Here is a 16,849-nt window from a genome sequence, read left to right on the forward strand (position 1 = left end):
ATGATTTTTCCCATTTCCACGCATGGCGGGCGCCATGAAGGGGTGGCGGGCGCCACCTTTGTATTCCACGTTCCCACTAAGGAGAAGTTAAGGGGCACCATGGTCTTTGCAAGCTGCTGAAATCCTCTATAAATAAGTCGTTCCATTTCATTTTCAAATCATCCAACTTAGTTTACAACACTACGACTATATTTATCATCTGTAAAGCGATAATCCGTTACATCGGGGGATTATCGCACCTTAGTGAGGTTAAGTTCGGTCACTTCGATTTACTGTCATCTTTATCTTCATAGTCGAAGGTTTATTTTCCTTGTATCAGATTTAAAGCCTCTGTTGGAGCAGGTTCTTATTTTAATCGCTTTTATTTATTTTACTTGTCTACGCTTTACTTTATTTAATTTCTGTCTACGCTTTACTTTATTTAATTTCTGTCCACGCTTTACTTTATTTAATTTCTGTCTACGCTTTACTTTATTTAATTTCTGTCTACACTTTACTTTATTTAATTTCTGTCCACGCTTTACTTTATTTTTACGCCTTACATTCTAAAACAACTTTTCATCATGATTAATATCGTTGTGTTTGTTGGTATTACCATGTCTGGCTAAATCTTTTAAAGGTTAGAATGTAAGGGTCGCAGTTAAAGAGATGTTTCACATATTGAATCTGTAGAAATGCTTTAAAGGTTGTTTTGATTTTTTAACGTGATTTTTCTAAAACAAACTTGGTTAGTTTTAACTATTCAAGGAGTGCAAAAGCACCCTGGCTTAGTTAACTAGGAATTTTTATCACTTTAAGGAAAAACAATTTTTGAAACTGTTTTCGGACGCGTTGATAGATTTAAAATTAGGAAACTCCTTAGGTAAAACTTTCCAAATCAAAATCACTTTTCAACTAAGTTTACGAGTCTTATTTCTTAAAAATAAGTTTACTACTTTAGCGTTCTGCGCACTTTTTATAAGTGACAATAAAAGGCCTTAATTTAAGGGTAAACTCGATTCTGAATACGCGAAAGTGACAATTCCTGTTAAATGGATTCTTTTTAAGAATAGAAAATATTGCCCCATAAGTAGTTCTATTTAGACAACCGAAACATCACTTAATTGACGTGATATACATTCAAACCTGTCTTTATCTGCACTGCATTTATTATTTACCGTTATTTTGCAACATCAATATCTCTTTTATACCGTCTTAGAGAAACATCGTAACGATAATAATCGATAGATTGAAAATTTGGTCTTTGTGGGATCGATATCCTTTTATATTACTCTGACGCGATTCGTGCACTTGCGAATATAGTGATCAGGGTGTCGCGAAATTTCGAAATCATCGGTACAATCCTCGGTCAATCCACAAAAGGGAAGTAACTGCCGAAGAACATAGAGATCCACATCCCAACAGCTCAAACCTAGATGGGGAAGGAGGAAATCTGTTGAGGAGAGGAAACATTATCAAATCTGCAGGGAATTCTAGGTCAACACCATATCAAAATGGGAGACAACCATACAGAGGATAAACACAAGTTGCTGCTCAGAAACCAGGAGGAAACTCTGACTGGGAGCAATTCGGATGGTGAGTGATGGAGAAACCAATGCGATCTACTGGGGAATCTAACTCACTCTGCTGAAAACCATCCCTGCTGGGGAAACACAACTTCAGTCGGGAAAAAACGCCGCAGGGCACTGAATCAAAACAACTCAGTTGGGAAAGAATCGAAGCTCCGCTGGGTATCAAACATTTTGTAGGGGGATCAGGCCATCAAACTCGGTTATGGATACCCGAAGGGTTAACTGCTTAGGGAACCCTTAATGCTTCACACTTAAGACTTGTTGTTCTTCGAAATGTTGTTGATGTTTCCTTTTAATTGCTTTGAAAAATTATTGCTTTTATATGTTTAAGAAAATGATTTTGATTAAAATTTTAAATTTCAAAAATGATCATAATAAAATTTAAAACTATTGGCTGAAGTAAATAAGAGTGAAAATAATAGGATAAAAGCTCAACTTTATTTAATAGAATGATAGTCTGTAAATGACAAGACTCCATAGATCTTTACAAAGTTGAAAATGGTAATTTATATGGAAAAGGGTTACATCGAATACAAATGATCCTTAATCCTTCTACCACTTTTGATGTTTGTTATGCTCTTGACCGCTGTTGGGGATGATGACTCGACGTCAACCTTTGTGCTCAACAAAGTCTTTCCAAAACTGGACGGTCAGCAGACTGCAGTTACTTTCCATAATCCCTAATTCTTGCATAATTTGCCCCAAGGTGGGGTACTCAACTCATCGGGAAATTCTTTCTGTTTTAAGTCTCTAATTTTTGTCTGGATCACCCTTTCGGGTTTTCAATCCACCAAGACGCTCATTTTTGCCTAAGCCTCCCTTTCGGGTTTTCAACTTAGCGAGTTGTTCTTTTCTTTTTTAGGCAAAGTATTTTGTTGATTGCATCTGTGTTCACAGGACGAGTGAACTCTTCACCATCCATAGTTGTCAGAATCAAAGCACCGCCTGAAAAGGCTCTCTTAACAACATATGGGCCTTCATAATTAGGAGTCCATTTTCCCCTAGAATCTGGTTTGAAAGATAGAATCTTCTTGAGCACAAGGTCACCTTCTCTGAACACACGAGGTCTGACCTTCTTATCAAAAGCTTTCTTCATCCTTTGTTGATATAACTGACCATGGCATATGGTATTTAATCCCTTCTCTTCAATTTAGTTCAACTCATCAAACCTGGTCTGACACCATTCAACCTCAATCAACTTGGCTTCCAAGAGCTTCCACCACATTGTTATTCAAGTTCGATCCATTATCAGTAATGATCTTGCTTGGCACACCATAACGGCATATGATCTAATTCTTGATAAACCTTATAACAACTTACTTGGTTACATTGCATACAATGCCGCTTCGACCCATATTGTGAAGTAGTCAATTGCCATCAAAATGAAACGATGTCCATTGGAAGCTTTGGGCTCAATCATCCCAATCATATCAATTCCCCACATGGAGAAGGCCCATGGGGAAGAAATAACATTCAATAGTGTCGGAGGAACATGAATCTTATCAGCATATATTTGACACTTGTGGCATTTCTTCACAAACTTGCTTTAAAGGCTGTTTTGATTTTTAACGTGAGTTTTCTAAAACAAATTTGGTTAGTTTTAACTATTCAAGGAGTGCGAAAGCACCCTGGCTTAGTTAACTAGGAATTTTTATCACTTTCAGGAAAAGCGATTTTTGAAACTGTTTTCAGAGGCGTTGATAGATATAAAATCAGGAAACTCCTTAGGTAAAACTTTCCAAATCAAAATCACTTTTCAACTAAGTTTACGAGTCTTATTTCTTAAAAATAAGTTTACTACTTTAGTATTCTGCGCACCTTTTATAAGTGACAATAAAAGGCCTTAATTTAAGGGTAAACTCGGTTCTGAATACGCGAAAGCGACAGTTCCTGTTAAATGGATTCTTTTCAAGAGTAGAAAATATTGCCCCATAAGTAGTTCTAAATAGACAATCGAAACATCACTTAACTGACGTGATATACATTTAAACCTGTCTTTATCTGCACTGCATTTATTATTTACCGTTATTTTGCAACATCAATATCTCTTTTATACCGCCTTAGATAAACATCATAACAATAGTAATCGATAGATTGACGATTTGGTCTCTGTGGGATCGATATTCTTTTATCTTACTCTGACGCGATTCGTGCACTTGCGAATATAGCGATCAAGTTTTTGGCGCCGTTGCCAGGGACCAACTTCGTCAAATTTCATACCCTGTTGTTACACTGTCTAGACTAAGGCATTATTAGCCGGTAAATGCGAAGAACCCGTAGTACTGGAAATTTAGTAGATCCTTTAGCGGAACCCGAACGTTACACTCGTACACGCCTCTTACTCATCCGAATTAAGAAAGCTATGGCCGAGCATCACGACCGGAGACCTCTTAAGGAATTTGCCCAACCCTCTGACGAGGAACTTAGTTCTCGTATAGTAAACCCCCTCTCCTGCCAACAATTTCGAACTAAAACCATCATTACTGCAATTAGTGCAGCAGAACCAATTCACGAGTCTCGCTACTGAGAACCCAAATCAACATTTAAAGGTCTTTATCCAACTGGCCGACACCTTTAAATCCAACGGTGCTTCACCCGATGCGATCCGTTTAAGATTATTTCCTTTCTCCCTCAGGGATAGAGCACGTTCATGGTTAGATTCACTTCCAGCTAATTCAATGACTACCTGGGAAGACCTTAGGAGAGTATTCCTTGCTAGATATTTTCCCCCTAGTAAGACCGCTGTTTTTCGAAACCAAATAAGTAGATTTACTCAAAACCAAGGAGAATCAATTTTTGAAGCTTGGGAGAGATATAAAGAGCTATTAAGAGTCTGTCCATACCAAGGCCTAGAACAATGGCTGATCGTTCATACCTTCTACAATGGACTCCATTACAACACAAAGATGAGCATCGACGCTACCGCTGGTGGCGCGTTGATGAACAAACCTTACCCTGAAGCTTGTGACCTAATTGAGGATATGGCCCAAAACCATTACCAATGGGGAACTGAACGAGCATCAATAGAGAAAAAGGAGACCCAAGGTGGAATACATGAGATAAGCTCTATGGACATGATGCAGGCGAAAATGGACGCTTTAGCCCTTAAGATCGAACATATGTCTACAAACACTAACACTGCAGCGTAGTCCACATAAAGTGCGAACTTTGTGGATCTAAAGGACACAAATCGGCGGAGTGTAACCTTTTGAACGACCTGAACACCGACCAAGTGAATTACGCCCAAGGTAACCCATTTTCAAACACCTACAACCCTGGATGGAAGAACCATCCAAATTTCTCCTATAAAAAACAGAACCCTATCCAAAATTATGCACCTCAAAGACCACAAGGTTATCAAGCCCAAAAACCAAATCAACCTATGCAAGTTGTGCCTCAGAAGTCTAACCTTGAGAAGATCATGAAGAGCTTTATATCGGGCCAGACTCAGCAAAATAAAGAATTCCTAAACCAGAACATTCACATAAACGAACTGATAACGCAATTAGGGACCAAGGTTGATCAGATAATCACTCACAACAAGATGCTTGAAACCCATATCTCACAGGTAGCACAAAACCAAGCACCACAAACTACACCTGGAGGATAATTCACTGGACAACCTCAACCAAACCCTCGAGGGCAAGCTAACACTATCTCATTACGAAGTGGAACCGCTTACGAAGGGCCTCATAACCCAACAATGAGCGAGTCCAAAACTTCTAAAGAAAACTTACCTACCAACCAAGAAGAGGAACTGGTGGAACCCGAGAAACAAACCGACCAAGAAGGAGAAGCCAAGGGTAAAACTTACAAACCACCACCCCCGTACAAACCATCAATCCCATATCTGCAAAGACTTAAACAAACCAAAATCAATAACCAATACCAAAAATTTATAAAAGTAATAGAGAAGCTTCATGTAGAGATTCCTTTCACCGAAGCCATCACCCAAATTCCATCTTACGCCAAATTTCTCAAAGACATCTTAACCAACAAGCGTAGGCTTGATGATCCCAAACCCTTGGAATGCAATTTTATTTCTGAGAATAAACTATCTAAGAAGGAGAAAGACCCCCTGAAAGTTTTTCTATACCTTGCATTCTAAGGAGTCATGTGATCGACAAAGCTTTCCTAGACTTAGGCGCTAGTGTGAGTTTAATGTCATTAGCTGTGTGTAAAAAGTTAAACTTAGGAGAATTACAACCAACTAAGATGTCCCTCCAATTAACCGATAGGTCTGTTAAATATCTTGTAGGCATTTTAGAAGACATCCCAGTTAGGATCGGTCAACTTTATATCCCAACCGACTTTATGGTCATGGATATCAAGGAAGACAACGATATCCCTATCCTTTTAGGTAGACCATTTTTATCAATAGCCGGAGCTATAATAGATGTTAAAAGAGGAAAATTAACTTTCGAAGTAGGGGATGAAAAGATCGAGTTTACTCTTTCAAAATTCATGATGGCACCAATCCTAGGAGACGCATGTTACGCGATCGATATCATAGATGAATGCATAAGGGAATTTGATCAAGAAGAACCTAAGGTCGAACTATTTTCAAACCCGAATGAAAAGGATGACGAGCTAGAGGAAACGGAACCTCACACCAACGAATGTTTGGATCTTACGCCAGACCTTTCACCAAATTCTCAAAAACCAGCTCAAGAACTGAAGGAACTACCCAAGAACCTAAGATAAGAGTTTTTGGATAAAGAAATGAACCGCCCAGTAATAGTTAGCGCCACTTTAAACCAAGACGATACGAATCGACTCTTGAAGGTTTTAAAAAGATACCCTTCTGCTCTAGGGTATAACATCTCTGATTTAAAAGGTACACTACAACAAACAAGACCTTAGACAGCGCTTTTTTTAGCCTTAGACAGCGCTTTAAAGCGCTGTCTAAACCTCCGCTGCTAAAGGTTTAGACAACGCTTTTTTAAATCTTAAAAGCGCTGTCTAAGCCCCCCCCCCCTTAGACAGCGCTTTGGCCAAAAGCGCTTTCTAAGACCCTCCTATTTTAATTTTTTTAGGTATACCTTAGACAGCGCTTTTCAAAAAGCGCTGTCTAAGCCCCCCCTTAGACAGCGCTTTTCAAAAAGCGCTGTCTAAGCCCCCCCTTAGACAGCGCTTTTGCCTAAAGCGCTTTCTAATCCCCCCCTTAGACAGCGCTTTTTACAAAAGCGCTGTCTAAGGTATACGAAATATATATGCCATTTTATATATGCCATTTTGGCCTTTTTTCTACCAATTTTTGGCCTTTTATCACATTTTATATATGCCATTTTGGCCTTTTTTCTACCAATTTTTGGCTAACAAATATATATATATACCAATTCAAACCAATTTTTTTTATATTAAATTCAAGATCAAGCAATTAAGATCCAAAGTAGAAATAGTTTTAAGTAAACCACATAGAACATTTCAAGTTTCTAGCCACTGCATCTGTCAACAGACATTTTCAGTAGTTGTGATGAAGTTAACTGACCTCATTGTAACACATGTAATTCAATACAGAACAATTAAGATTATATATTAAAAGTTTTAGATCAAACATCAAACACTGCAACTGTTTTATTTTCAAAATACATAGAAACTTTTAGCATAGAACTAGAAAGCTAGACATGACAATGTTGTTAAGCAGAAAGACCAGCTTCTTCGAGCAGCTGTTTCACCTTAGTGATGTAATCACTCATTGCTTCATCCTTGGATTTTCCTGCAAAATAAATAAATATAATTTTGACTGTTGCATTGAAACTATAGATTGACGATGTCTTAGTGTCGTGTTTGTGTCGGTATTTCATAGCACAAAAGCACCATAACAAAATATTCACACTTAAAACCGAAACTTATAACTTTTTCTACCTTCAACAGCCTTCCATGCATCCCATTTAGCTCTGTCTTTCTGGCTGAAAATCCCAGGACGAGCTGTAAATCATACACAAAATCATGAACAATCATAATCCATAAGCCTTATTGCCTAGGGCATTTCTGTATTAGCCTACTTGAGTTTATCTACCGACATAAACATTAGCGAAACTGTTTAGAAGATCTTATAGAAATAGCTTATGACATGTCCATAAGTTGTTTTCAACTTATAACGGTTTGTTCGGCCTTAAGCTTGTGCCGGCCCTAACCCTCCACTCGTTATTGCAGGAAGGTGACAGTGAGGATTCAAAAGTGGAAATATCGATTTGAAAATGACTTCTTAAATAAAAGAAAACTCACCGGTGGTAACAGGTCCAAGAGTGGCTTGCTTGTACAATCCATAAAGGATAAGCAAGTTTTCATTTGATGGACTCTCTTTTAGAGTCTTGACTTTCGCAGCATGCTCCTCAAAATCCTCCTGCATCACATTAACCAAGTGTGTAATGCTTGAAGTAATCATTTACTTATACTTATAAGCATAATATCAAGCACATGCAGAATTTTGATACTATTTCTATGAAAATGAAAAACATCACATGTTATGTTCATGTTCAGTACAGAGATCAGATTTAACATTCCTGCATAAAATTCAGCAAACAGTTTGAATCACATCATTTGAATAACAGGGTTTTTTCATACTGATAGCATTGAACAATTCCCAGTAACCGATTGCTGATAAAGAACTCCCCCAATTATAGTAAAAAGCAAACAAACCAGACCAGCAGGACTAGCATGCTTATCCCAAATCGTCACATTAATAGCCACCGTGAGAAACTTATTCACAACCCCAGTAACCGTAAAAGCAGTAGCCGAAACCGCTTTTCTCGCAGCAAATCCAAAGAAACTGAAAAGCAAACCAAACACACAAGACAAAGAAACCGCAAGAAACGCATTCATCTCAAACAAACTCCCGGTACTCGAATTAATCGCATTCGAAACCTCAAAATTCTCTCCAGTTAGAAACCAAAAGAAAGGAGCAATCATTAAAGACAAGACAATACTTTAATGATTCCTTGAGAAATACTAGGGGGACAAACTCTTTCTACTCAATTGAAGAGTATAGTTCCTATACTCTAAAAGTTTGGAAGTTCATAAAAAAAACTCAAAGCCAACAATACTTCATAACAATGGAGATTTCTTTCTTTAACAATGAATTATATCTCTTTTAAGAAAATATCATAATTATTTAAACTTGTTATATACCATAATCATCTAATGTAACTCAACCAAATGGAAGCAACAAAAGAGAATATCCAAATGAGTGCGACTTATCAAGTGAATATTCTGCATCCTTACACATTAATGATTCACTATCACATGAAAAAATTAGGTGAGTAACATTGAAGCCCTACTCAATCTGCTCATAGTATCTACAACTACTCTGGCTTGGTCCCCCTAGTCCTAGTTAGTTAGTTGTATATAGTTTTAATAAAAAAAATGGTAAATATTGTGCAGTTCAATAAAAAAACATGATAATATACCTTAGACTCTTCTCCAGGCGCTTGAAACCAACATTAACAACTCTGCCCTTAAACTGATAGATGCAAACCACAGCTATGTCATGTAGCATTTGAACAATCCCCAAGGCTGATGTAGAATCCAAACTAATAGAAGAGAAGGATTGATTATGATCTCATTGCCAATACAAACTCTTTCCTCTCTCCACCAGACACTCCTTGACACATGTTCTCATACAATTAAGAATACAAACATATTTGTCAGTATATTAAACTCTATTATGTTGTTTTCGAGCATGACATTGATTATGACTAATTGAGACTCTAGTGGAAGCATGAATGTACCTCTCCAAGCCTAGCTCATAGATACCATATGTGAACAAGCTGCATATGTCAATGTTTCTTTTACAGTTAGGTGAGGAAACATAACATCATTCTTCACTTGTCAGTATATTAACATTCAGAAGCAGTGTTGCATAGAAAATCGTCAAAAGAAACCTACCTGCTTTTTAAGAACTTGGAATATGGTTGATCATTGTAAGTAACAGATCCGCCAATTATTGGTCGAAAGAAACCTACCTGCTTTGCATATGAGAGTTCATTTTTACCGGATACGGTTGAATTTTGCAAACGGTTCACTATATGCCTTTGGCGCAGCTTTTCCTGCTGTTGCTGGGTTTCCAAAGACATTCCAAAACCTGAGAGTCTCATCTGCGGCTGCAGATGCCACAGTACACCCATCCGGGCTCTGTGTCATGTACAACACTCTCGAGGTGTGACCGTTGAGTTCTGCCATCTTCACCATTGAAGGATACTTCCAAAGGGTGAGCTGGTTTTTAGTGAACCCATGTGAGCTAAGAAGCTCGCGCTCATTCTTGTTCCAGAGCAGAGAACAAACTTGTGATCCTGTATCGAAAGAATTCAGTCTCGCACCTGTGTGTGTGTTCCACAATTTAATGCAATGATCACCCCCACCTCCACCAGATGCCAATAGGTTACCCTGAAAAGGACACCAAGCTAGTGCCTTCACAGCAGCTGTGTGTTCCTCAAACCTATGAAGCCAATTAGTAGGTGAATTTGAGGAAACCACAGACCTATCCCATATGTGAACAACATTATCGTTTCCACCACTCGCCAATTGATGTCCTGAGGATGACCACTTGAGCCCACAAACTTCCTGGTTGTGTCCTCTGTACGTTTCAACAATGTGAGATCTCACTCTAACATCATTGTTTACTATTTTACCATCCATTCCTCCTGTTGTCAGAATGTGACTGTTCCAAGCCAGTGAACCCACTCTTGTTCTATGTCCACCCTTTAGTGTCCTTAGCTACAGCAACCAAAATGAAACCATACAAATATGAGACTTGAGAACAATTTTAAGTTTAAAACAATACAAAGAATGGTTTAAATAAAACAGGACAAATTCTGTTCAGAACCAAAAACATATTTTGCCCTAAGAAATTTGCATCTAGTATGATGAATAAACAACAATAAAAGCATCATAAGAACAATGCCTAATGATTTATATGATAACTACCTGTTCAGAACCAAAAACATATTTTGCCTTAAGCAATTTGCATCTATAGTGTGATGAATAAACAACAATAACAGCACCATAAGAACAAGGCCTAATGAGTTATATGATAATTACCTGTTCAGAACCAAAAGCATATTTTGCCCTAAGCAATTTGCATCTATAGTATGATGAATAAACAACACAAAGAGCACCATAAGAACAAGGCCTAATGATTTATAAGATATTTACCTGTTTAGAAGCACTGGTATCCCATATCTGGACATGAGAATTGTTCAAACCAATGGCTAAATGGCGACCATCTTGGGCCCAGTTAACACTTGTGACAGGACCATATTCCTCATCCACAGTGACAAGTTCTGAAGTGGAACTATCTGAAGCATTCCAAAGATAAACTGTATTTTCAAGGGCAATACTAAGGACATTATCGCTACCCCAATCTAGTAAATTCAAGTAAAAATCATCCAAGATATCAGGGGCATCCAAGGTCCTCTCAGAAGTCTGCAAAAACATTTTTACAAACACATTACAGACATGCCAAAATTGAAAAATGGAAAGACTTAAACAAATTTGATTATTGAATATAGAAAACGCAAGACTTTGAAACAACTAACCTGAGGAATACATCGTTTGGGTTTGGATAATTTGGATTGAGGAGGAGGCGAAAGAATTTCCCTAGGTACGAGTTCAACCGGTGTCGGAGGCTTATTCTTGAAAGCCAATATTCGAGTTCCGTCATTGATGTTAACGGCTTCTGCGAGTTTTTTCTGGTATGGTGTAATCACCTCTGGATTTTCTTTTCCCTTTGTACCCTCCGTCAGCATGTAATGAGCATAACCAAAATCCATTGCTGATCTATTTGGAACAAACCTATCCAACTGTTACAAAAAATAAACCCTAAATTGAGAAATTCCGAATCGATAAAATCAAATCAAACTAAAATTAAATTTTAAAAAATCATTATAAATCAATAAAAAGAGTAAAAGTGAGAGAAATCGCTTACATTATCCTGATCCTGCGAAGAATTTTTCTGATGAAGGAAGCGTTCTTGGAAAGGGACACGGGAATCGGTCTTTGAAAAAGGCCTCCACCATCCTGAATCCATTATCAAAGAAACCTGCAAGAAGAAAGAGAGATTCAGAGAAGTGAGAGAAAAGAATGGAAAATAAACGAAGAAATGATGATAATAATGAAAAGAATGGAAAATAAACGAAGAATGTAAAAGTCTTTTAATTTTTTTTTTAATTGAAAGACTTTAAACAGCGCTTTCTCAAAAGCGCTGACTAAGGTCTATATTTAAAAGCGCTTTCTAAAAGGGCTGTCTAAGGGGGGTCTTAGACAGCGCTTTCTAAAAGCGCTGTCTAAGACCCCCCCTTAGACAGCGCTTTCATTATTTTTTTAGAACATTTTCCGTGTTTTATTTTTATCTTAACCTTAGACAGCGCTTTCTTTTAAAAGCGCTGTCTAAGATGCGCTGTTAAAAAACCTTTTTGGCGTAGTGGTATCAGCCCATCCATGTGTATGCACATGATCTCGCTAGAGGAAGATTCAAAACCTTCCAGAGAACATCAAAGAAGAATCAACCATGTTATGAGCGAGGTAGTAAAGAAGGAAGTCCTTAAACTTCTAGAAGCTGGTATAATCTATCAGATCTCTGATAGTAAATGGGTAAGTCCTGTACATGTGGTACCCAAAAAGGAAGGCATCATAGTCGTGTAGAACGAGAAGGGCGAGCATGTAGCTAAACGTATATAAGGCGGATGGTGTATGTGCATAGATTATAGGAAGCTCAATAAGGCAACTAGGAAAGAACATTTCCCCCTTCCATTCATAGATCAAATGCTTGAGTGTCTTTCCAGACACTCTTACTTTTGTTATCTAGATGGATATTCCGGATTTTTTCCAAATACCCATACACCCCGAGGATCAAGAGAAAACAACCTTTATATGTCCTTACAGAACGTTTGCTTACAGACGAATGCCATTTGGACTCTGTAATGCACCAACTACTTTCCAACGCTGTATGATGTCAACCTTCGCAGATTATCTCGACAGAATTATGGAAGTATTCATGGACGATTTCTCGTTTCTGGGTTCGACTTTGAGAATTGCCTCATTAACCTTGAGAAAGTCTTAGAGAGATGCGTAGAAGTTAACCTTGTGTTAAACTGGGAAAAATGCCACTTTCTGGTTAAAGAAGGCATAGTGTTAGGACATATAATATCTGAAAGAGGCATTGAGGTCGACAAAGCAAAGATAGAAGTTATAGAAAACCTTAACCCTCCTAAGATTGTTAAAAAAGTCCATAGTTTTCTTGGACACGTCGGTTTCTACCGACGCTTCATCAAAGATTTCTCTAAAATAAAAAAACCCCTGACCGGCATTCTGATGAAAGACATTGAATTCATTTTTGATGAAAAATGTATCGAAGCCATTAATCAGTTAAAATAAGCACTAATTTCAGCACCCATTCTACAAACTCCAGATTGGACTAAACCCTTCGAAATAATGTGTGATGCTAGCGATTTCTCTATAGGAGCTATTTTAGGGCAAAGAAAAGATAAGAAATTACATCTAATATATTACGTTAGTAGAACCCTAGATGCCGCTAAACTAAATTATACAACAACAGAGAAGGAACTCCTAGTTGTAGTTTTTGCAATTGATAAATTTAGGTCTTATCTTGTCGGATCTAAGATTATAGTCTATACAGACCATGAGACTATTCGTTACCTTCTAAGCAAAAAGGATGCGAAACCTAGATTACTCAGATGGATCCTTTTGCTACAAGAATTCGACTTAGATATTAGAGACAAAAAAGGAACAGAAAACGTAGTTGATGACCATCTTTCCAGACTAGATCATTTGAAGCTAGTCCGCTTACCTATAAATGATGATTTCACCTATGATTGATTGATAGATAAGTTAGATACCGTTCCCCTTGAACCTGATAGAGACAACCTTGGGACAATTTCAGAAATTAGCAGAGTACCATGCTACGCTGATTTTGTGAATTATCTAGCCGCTGATATCATACCACCTAACCTCAACTATCAACAGAAGAAGAAGTTCTTTAAAGATATAAGACATTTCTAGTGGGACGAACCACTCCTTTTCAACAGAGGAACAAATAACATCTTCCGACTTTGCGTCCCGGAAGAAGAAGTCAGAAATATCATAGAGCATTGTCAGTCTTCACCCTATGGTGGACACTCAAGTACGTCCAAGACATACGCTAAGATCCTTCAAGCTGGTCTTTATTGGCCAACATTATGGCGTGATGTCCATACTTATATTGTCCAATGTGACCGGTGCCAGCGCGCTGGAAACATCTCAAGACGTGACGAAATGCCTTTGAAGAAAATCCAAGAAGTGGAATTATTTGATGTTTGGAGTATTGATTTCATGGGACCTTTTCCATCTTCGATGGGAAACAAGTACATTTTGGTAGTCGTTGACTATGTGTCCAAATGGATAGAAGCTATAGCCTCGCCCACTAACGACACAAGAGTAGTCATCAAGATGTTTAAGAATAATATTTTTCCCAGATTCGGAGTACCACGACTTGTCATAAGTGATGTTGGATCACATTTTATATCCAGGATATTTGATAAACTCTTAAGAAAGTATGGAGTAAAACACAGAGTAGTAACACCATATCATCCCCAGACTAATGGTCAAGTGGAAGTATCTAACAGAGAAATTAAGCAGATCTTGGAGAAAACTGTTTCAATATCCAGAAAAGATTGGTCTGAAAAGCTAACAGAAGCTCTGTGGGCTTACATAACTGCTTACAAAACCCCTATTGGAACTACACCATACCAGTTGGTCTACGGGAAGTCATGCCACTTACCTTTTGAACTCAGGCACAAGGCATATTGGGCCATAAAGACCCTGAATTTGGATTACCTGGCATCTGGCGAGAAGCGAATTCTCGATATCCACAAATTGGAGGAACTCCGCCAGAACGCTTACGAGAATGCCGTTATGTACAAAGAAAGAACCGAAGCATGACATGACAAAAGGATTGTGAAAAAGGAATTTAATATAGGCGACTCTGTCCTCCTTTTCAATTCGAGATTACAACTTTTTCCAGGTAAGCTGCGTTCGAGATGGATGGGCCCCTTTGAGGTTTCCAAAATCCTAAAATCTGGAGCAGTTGAAATCCGGAACAATTCCTCTAATCCGTTTGTGGTAAATGGACAAAGACTGAAGCAATACCAAGGAGGTGACATCCCCACAGAATGCCTTGGCAATACTCTAATCGACCCTCCAGTTCCTACCTCTGATATATAAAGTTTGAATCATCAAGCCAATGACGTTAAACAAGCGCTGCATGGGAGGCAACCCATGATCTCTTTTCCTTTTCCTTTACTTTTACTATTTCAATTTACATTTTCATATGTTTTATGTATGTATATATCTATTTTTAGACTAACATTTACAACTTTGCGATTTCAGGTGTCCTCTATTTTTAACCTAACTTTTCAGGATGGAAAATATCGACACTATGCCAGTGATCTTTCGTGACCCAGTTCAGGAGCAGCGCTACGCCATGCTTTCCCAGCGTCCAATGATGCCCACCAGATATCCTGACTCGAGCTGCATGGAGGCATTAGACATTGAGCCTAGTGTCAGGCATTTGTGCAATCAGTTGCAATGGGATGAGTATACTGATGCGATCCATGTGACTTACAGGAACCTTACTTTGGAGTTCTTGAGCTCGCTGACCTACGAGCCCTATGTTGGTCAAGCTAGTGATGGTGGCTACATTAATTTCAGGTTGTTTGGGACAGAATACACCTTCAACCATAAGCGTTTCGGTGACTTACTTGGATTTCAGACTGCGTATGATGCCTCATCTGAGCTCCCCATGAGCTATTTCCTGAGTCGAGACATTGAGAAGTTTTGGAGTGACATTACGTGTGGAGGTAGCCCTGACCCTTCCACCCAAATCTCCAATAAGATTCATAATCCTGCTTTCAGATACTTTCATATGATAATTGCCCACACCTTCCTTGGGAAGAGTGACCCTGATACGCATGTAAGTGCTGAAGAGATCTTCTTCATGTACTGTACCACTCAGTCACACCTAGTAGATTGCGGAGCTTTCTTGATCGAGAGTCTCTATCTTAATGCTCGCTCTGCTGTAAGCCATATACACGTTGGAAGCACGGTGACTCATATAGCCTCCTCCCTGGGACTTGACAGAAGACTATTTCACCTGACGTCTTACTACAGCTACACCTTGATGGATATTGACTTCTGTCTGGACCGTGGCCTCATGAGGAGATCTTCCTTCCAACCGGATCAATACAGGTTCTTAATCGAGGGTGAGACTATTCACTACTTTACTTTGCCGGACCCTCAGGTAACTTGTGTTATTGATCAGGCCAACTGGGCCTACGCCCTAGAAGGGCAGGGAGAGACAGTAGATGAGTCAAAAATCGCACATATCAGAATCAAAGTGCTCACCAATAATCCAAATCTTCAGAGTCCAAGCATGCAGTCTGTAGCGGGGTATTCGTTACCTTTAGATTTATTGAATAAATCAAAAGTAAATCATACAAGTCGAGTCGCCACCGCACTTCTATTTATCCAAAGGAAAGGTTAGAAAGCGAACAAAAACCGAGAAGTTTTATCGAATCAAAAACTAATAAAAATGTTAGAGATCGGGGTAAGGGGGTTGGTTATGCAATGGGAAGGTTTTAAGCACCCAAAATATCCTAGGTACTCCTATGGAGCCCTTTTCACAATTGTTGTAAGGTAGGTATTTTGTGGAAATTTGTTTGTGCAAACATGATTGGGTAGATGAGAGAAGAATGTACAAATTATTTACAATGTTGTGTTTGAATGGATGAACCCATTGCCTACGTACCATCTTAAAAAGATTAGGATCAAAACTTCGTAGTTCAGGGTAAAAATCTCAAAACAAGTTGGTGAATTGATTGGTCCAAAAGCCTTAAGGTCTTTTGTTATCCAAGGGATAAAACTCAACCTAAAACCATAAATCCACCATGTGAGGATAGCTTCAACATGCTAGTGAGGGGTTAACCATATAATAAGCATGGAAGACTCATTGTCCATCACTAAGGATATAGGTGAGTATTATATCTACCTGAAGGATAACTCAAACCTAATAGCTAAAGGTTATGAAAAAGTTTTTGATAAGAAGTGGCCATTGAAACCACAAAAGTATTTGAATGAGTTACCAATGAAAAGTATTTACAAGATATGGTCAAAGTTGACTTAAAGATTCAATTCAAAATAAGTGTTATGAAAAGAAGGAAGTCCTTAAACTGCTAGAAGTTGGTATAATCTATCAGATCTCTGATAGTAAATGGGTAAGTCCT

General features: G+C 38.3%; 2 protein-coding genes across 9 annotated transcripts; both read right to left on the reverse strand.

Annotated features, from left to right (window-relative positions):
• Positions 1-7,081: 7,081 nt before the first annotated feature.
• LOC127104251 (acyl-CoA-binding domain-containing protein 1) lies at positions 7,082-7,962 on the reverse strand. Its single transcript, XM_051041444.1, has 3 exons — positions 7,803-7,962; positions 7,440-7,502; positions 7,082-7,290 (listed from the first exon to the last, which is right to left on the reverse strand). The coding sequence occupies exons 1-3, from the start codon at positions 7,960-7,962 to the stop codon at positions 7,211-7,213; spliced, it is 303 nt and encodes a 100-aa protein (XP_050897401.1). The 3' UTR covers positions 7,082-7,210.
• On the reverse strand, positions 7,474-11,669 carry LOC127106589 (cell division cycle 20.2, cofactor of APC complex). Of its 8 annotated transcripts, none has more exons than XM_051043878.1 (8): positions 11,500-11,669; positions 11,111-11,374; positions 10,728-10,997; positions 9,462-10,289; positions 9,305-9,343; positions 8,984-9,106; positions 7,803-7,920; positions 7,474-7,502 (listed from the first exon to the last, which is right to left on the reverse strand). In XM_051043878.1, the coding sequence occupies exons 1-4, from the start codon at positions 11,599-11,601 to the stop codon at positions 9,564-9,566; spliced, it is 1,362 nt and encodes a 453-aa protein (XP_050899835.1). In that variant the 5' UTR covers positions 11,602-11,669; the 3' UTR covers positions 7,474-7,502; positions 7,803-7,920; positions 8,984-9,106; positions 9,305-9,343; positions 9,462-9,563. The 8 variants fall into 8 exon arrangements, with proteins under 8 accessions (XP_050899835.1, XP_050899833.1, XP_050899831.1 ...); XM_051043876.1 differs by having other exon boundaries at positions 8,984-9,177; XM_051043874.1 differs by having other exon boundaries at positions 8,984-9,190.
• Between the last annotated feature and the right edge of the window lie 5,180 nt (positions 11,670-16,849).

Source organism: Lathyrus oleraceus, chromosome 7 (genome assembly GCF_024323335.1).
Source record: "Lathyrus oleraceus cultivar Zhongwan6 chromosome 7, CAAS_Psat_ZW6_1.0, whole genome shotgun sequence".
Taxonomy (NCBI): domain Eukaryota; kingdom Viridiplantae; phylum Streptophyta; class Magnoliopsida; order Fabales; family Fabaceae; genus Lathyrus; species Lathyrus oleraceus.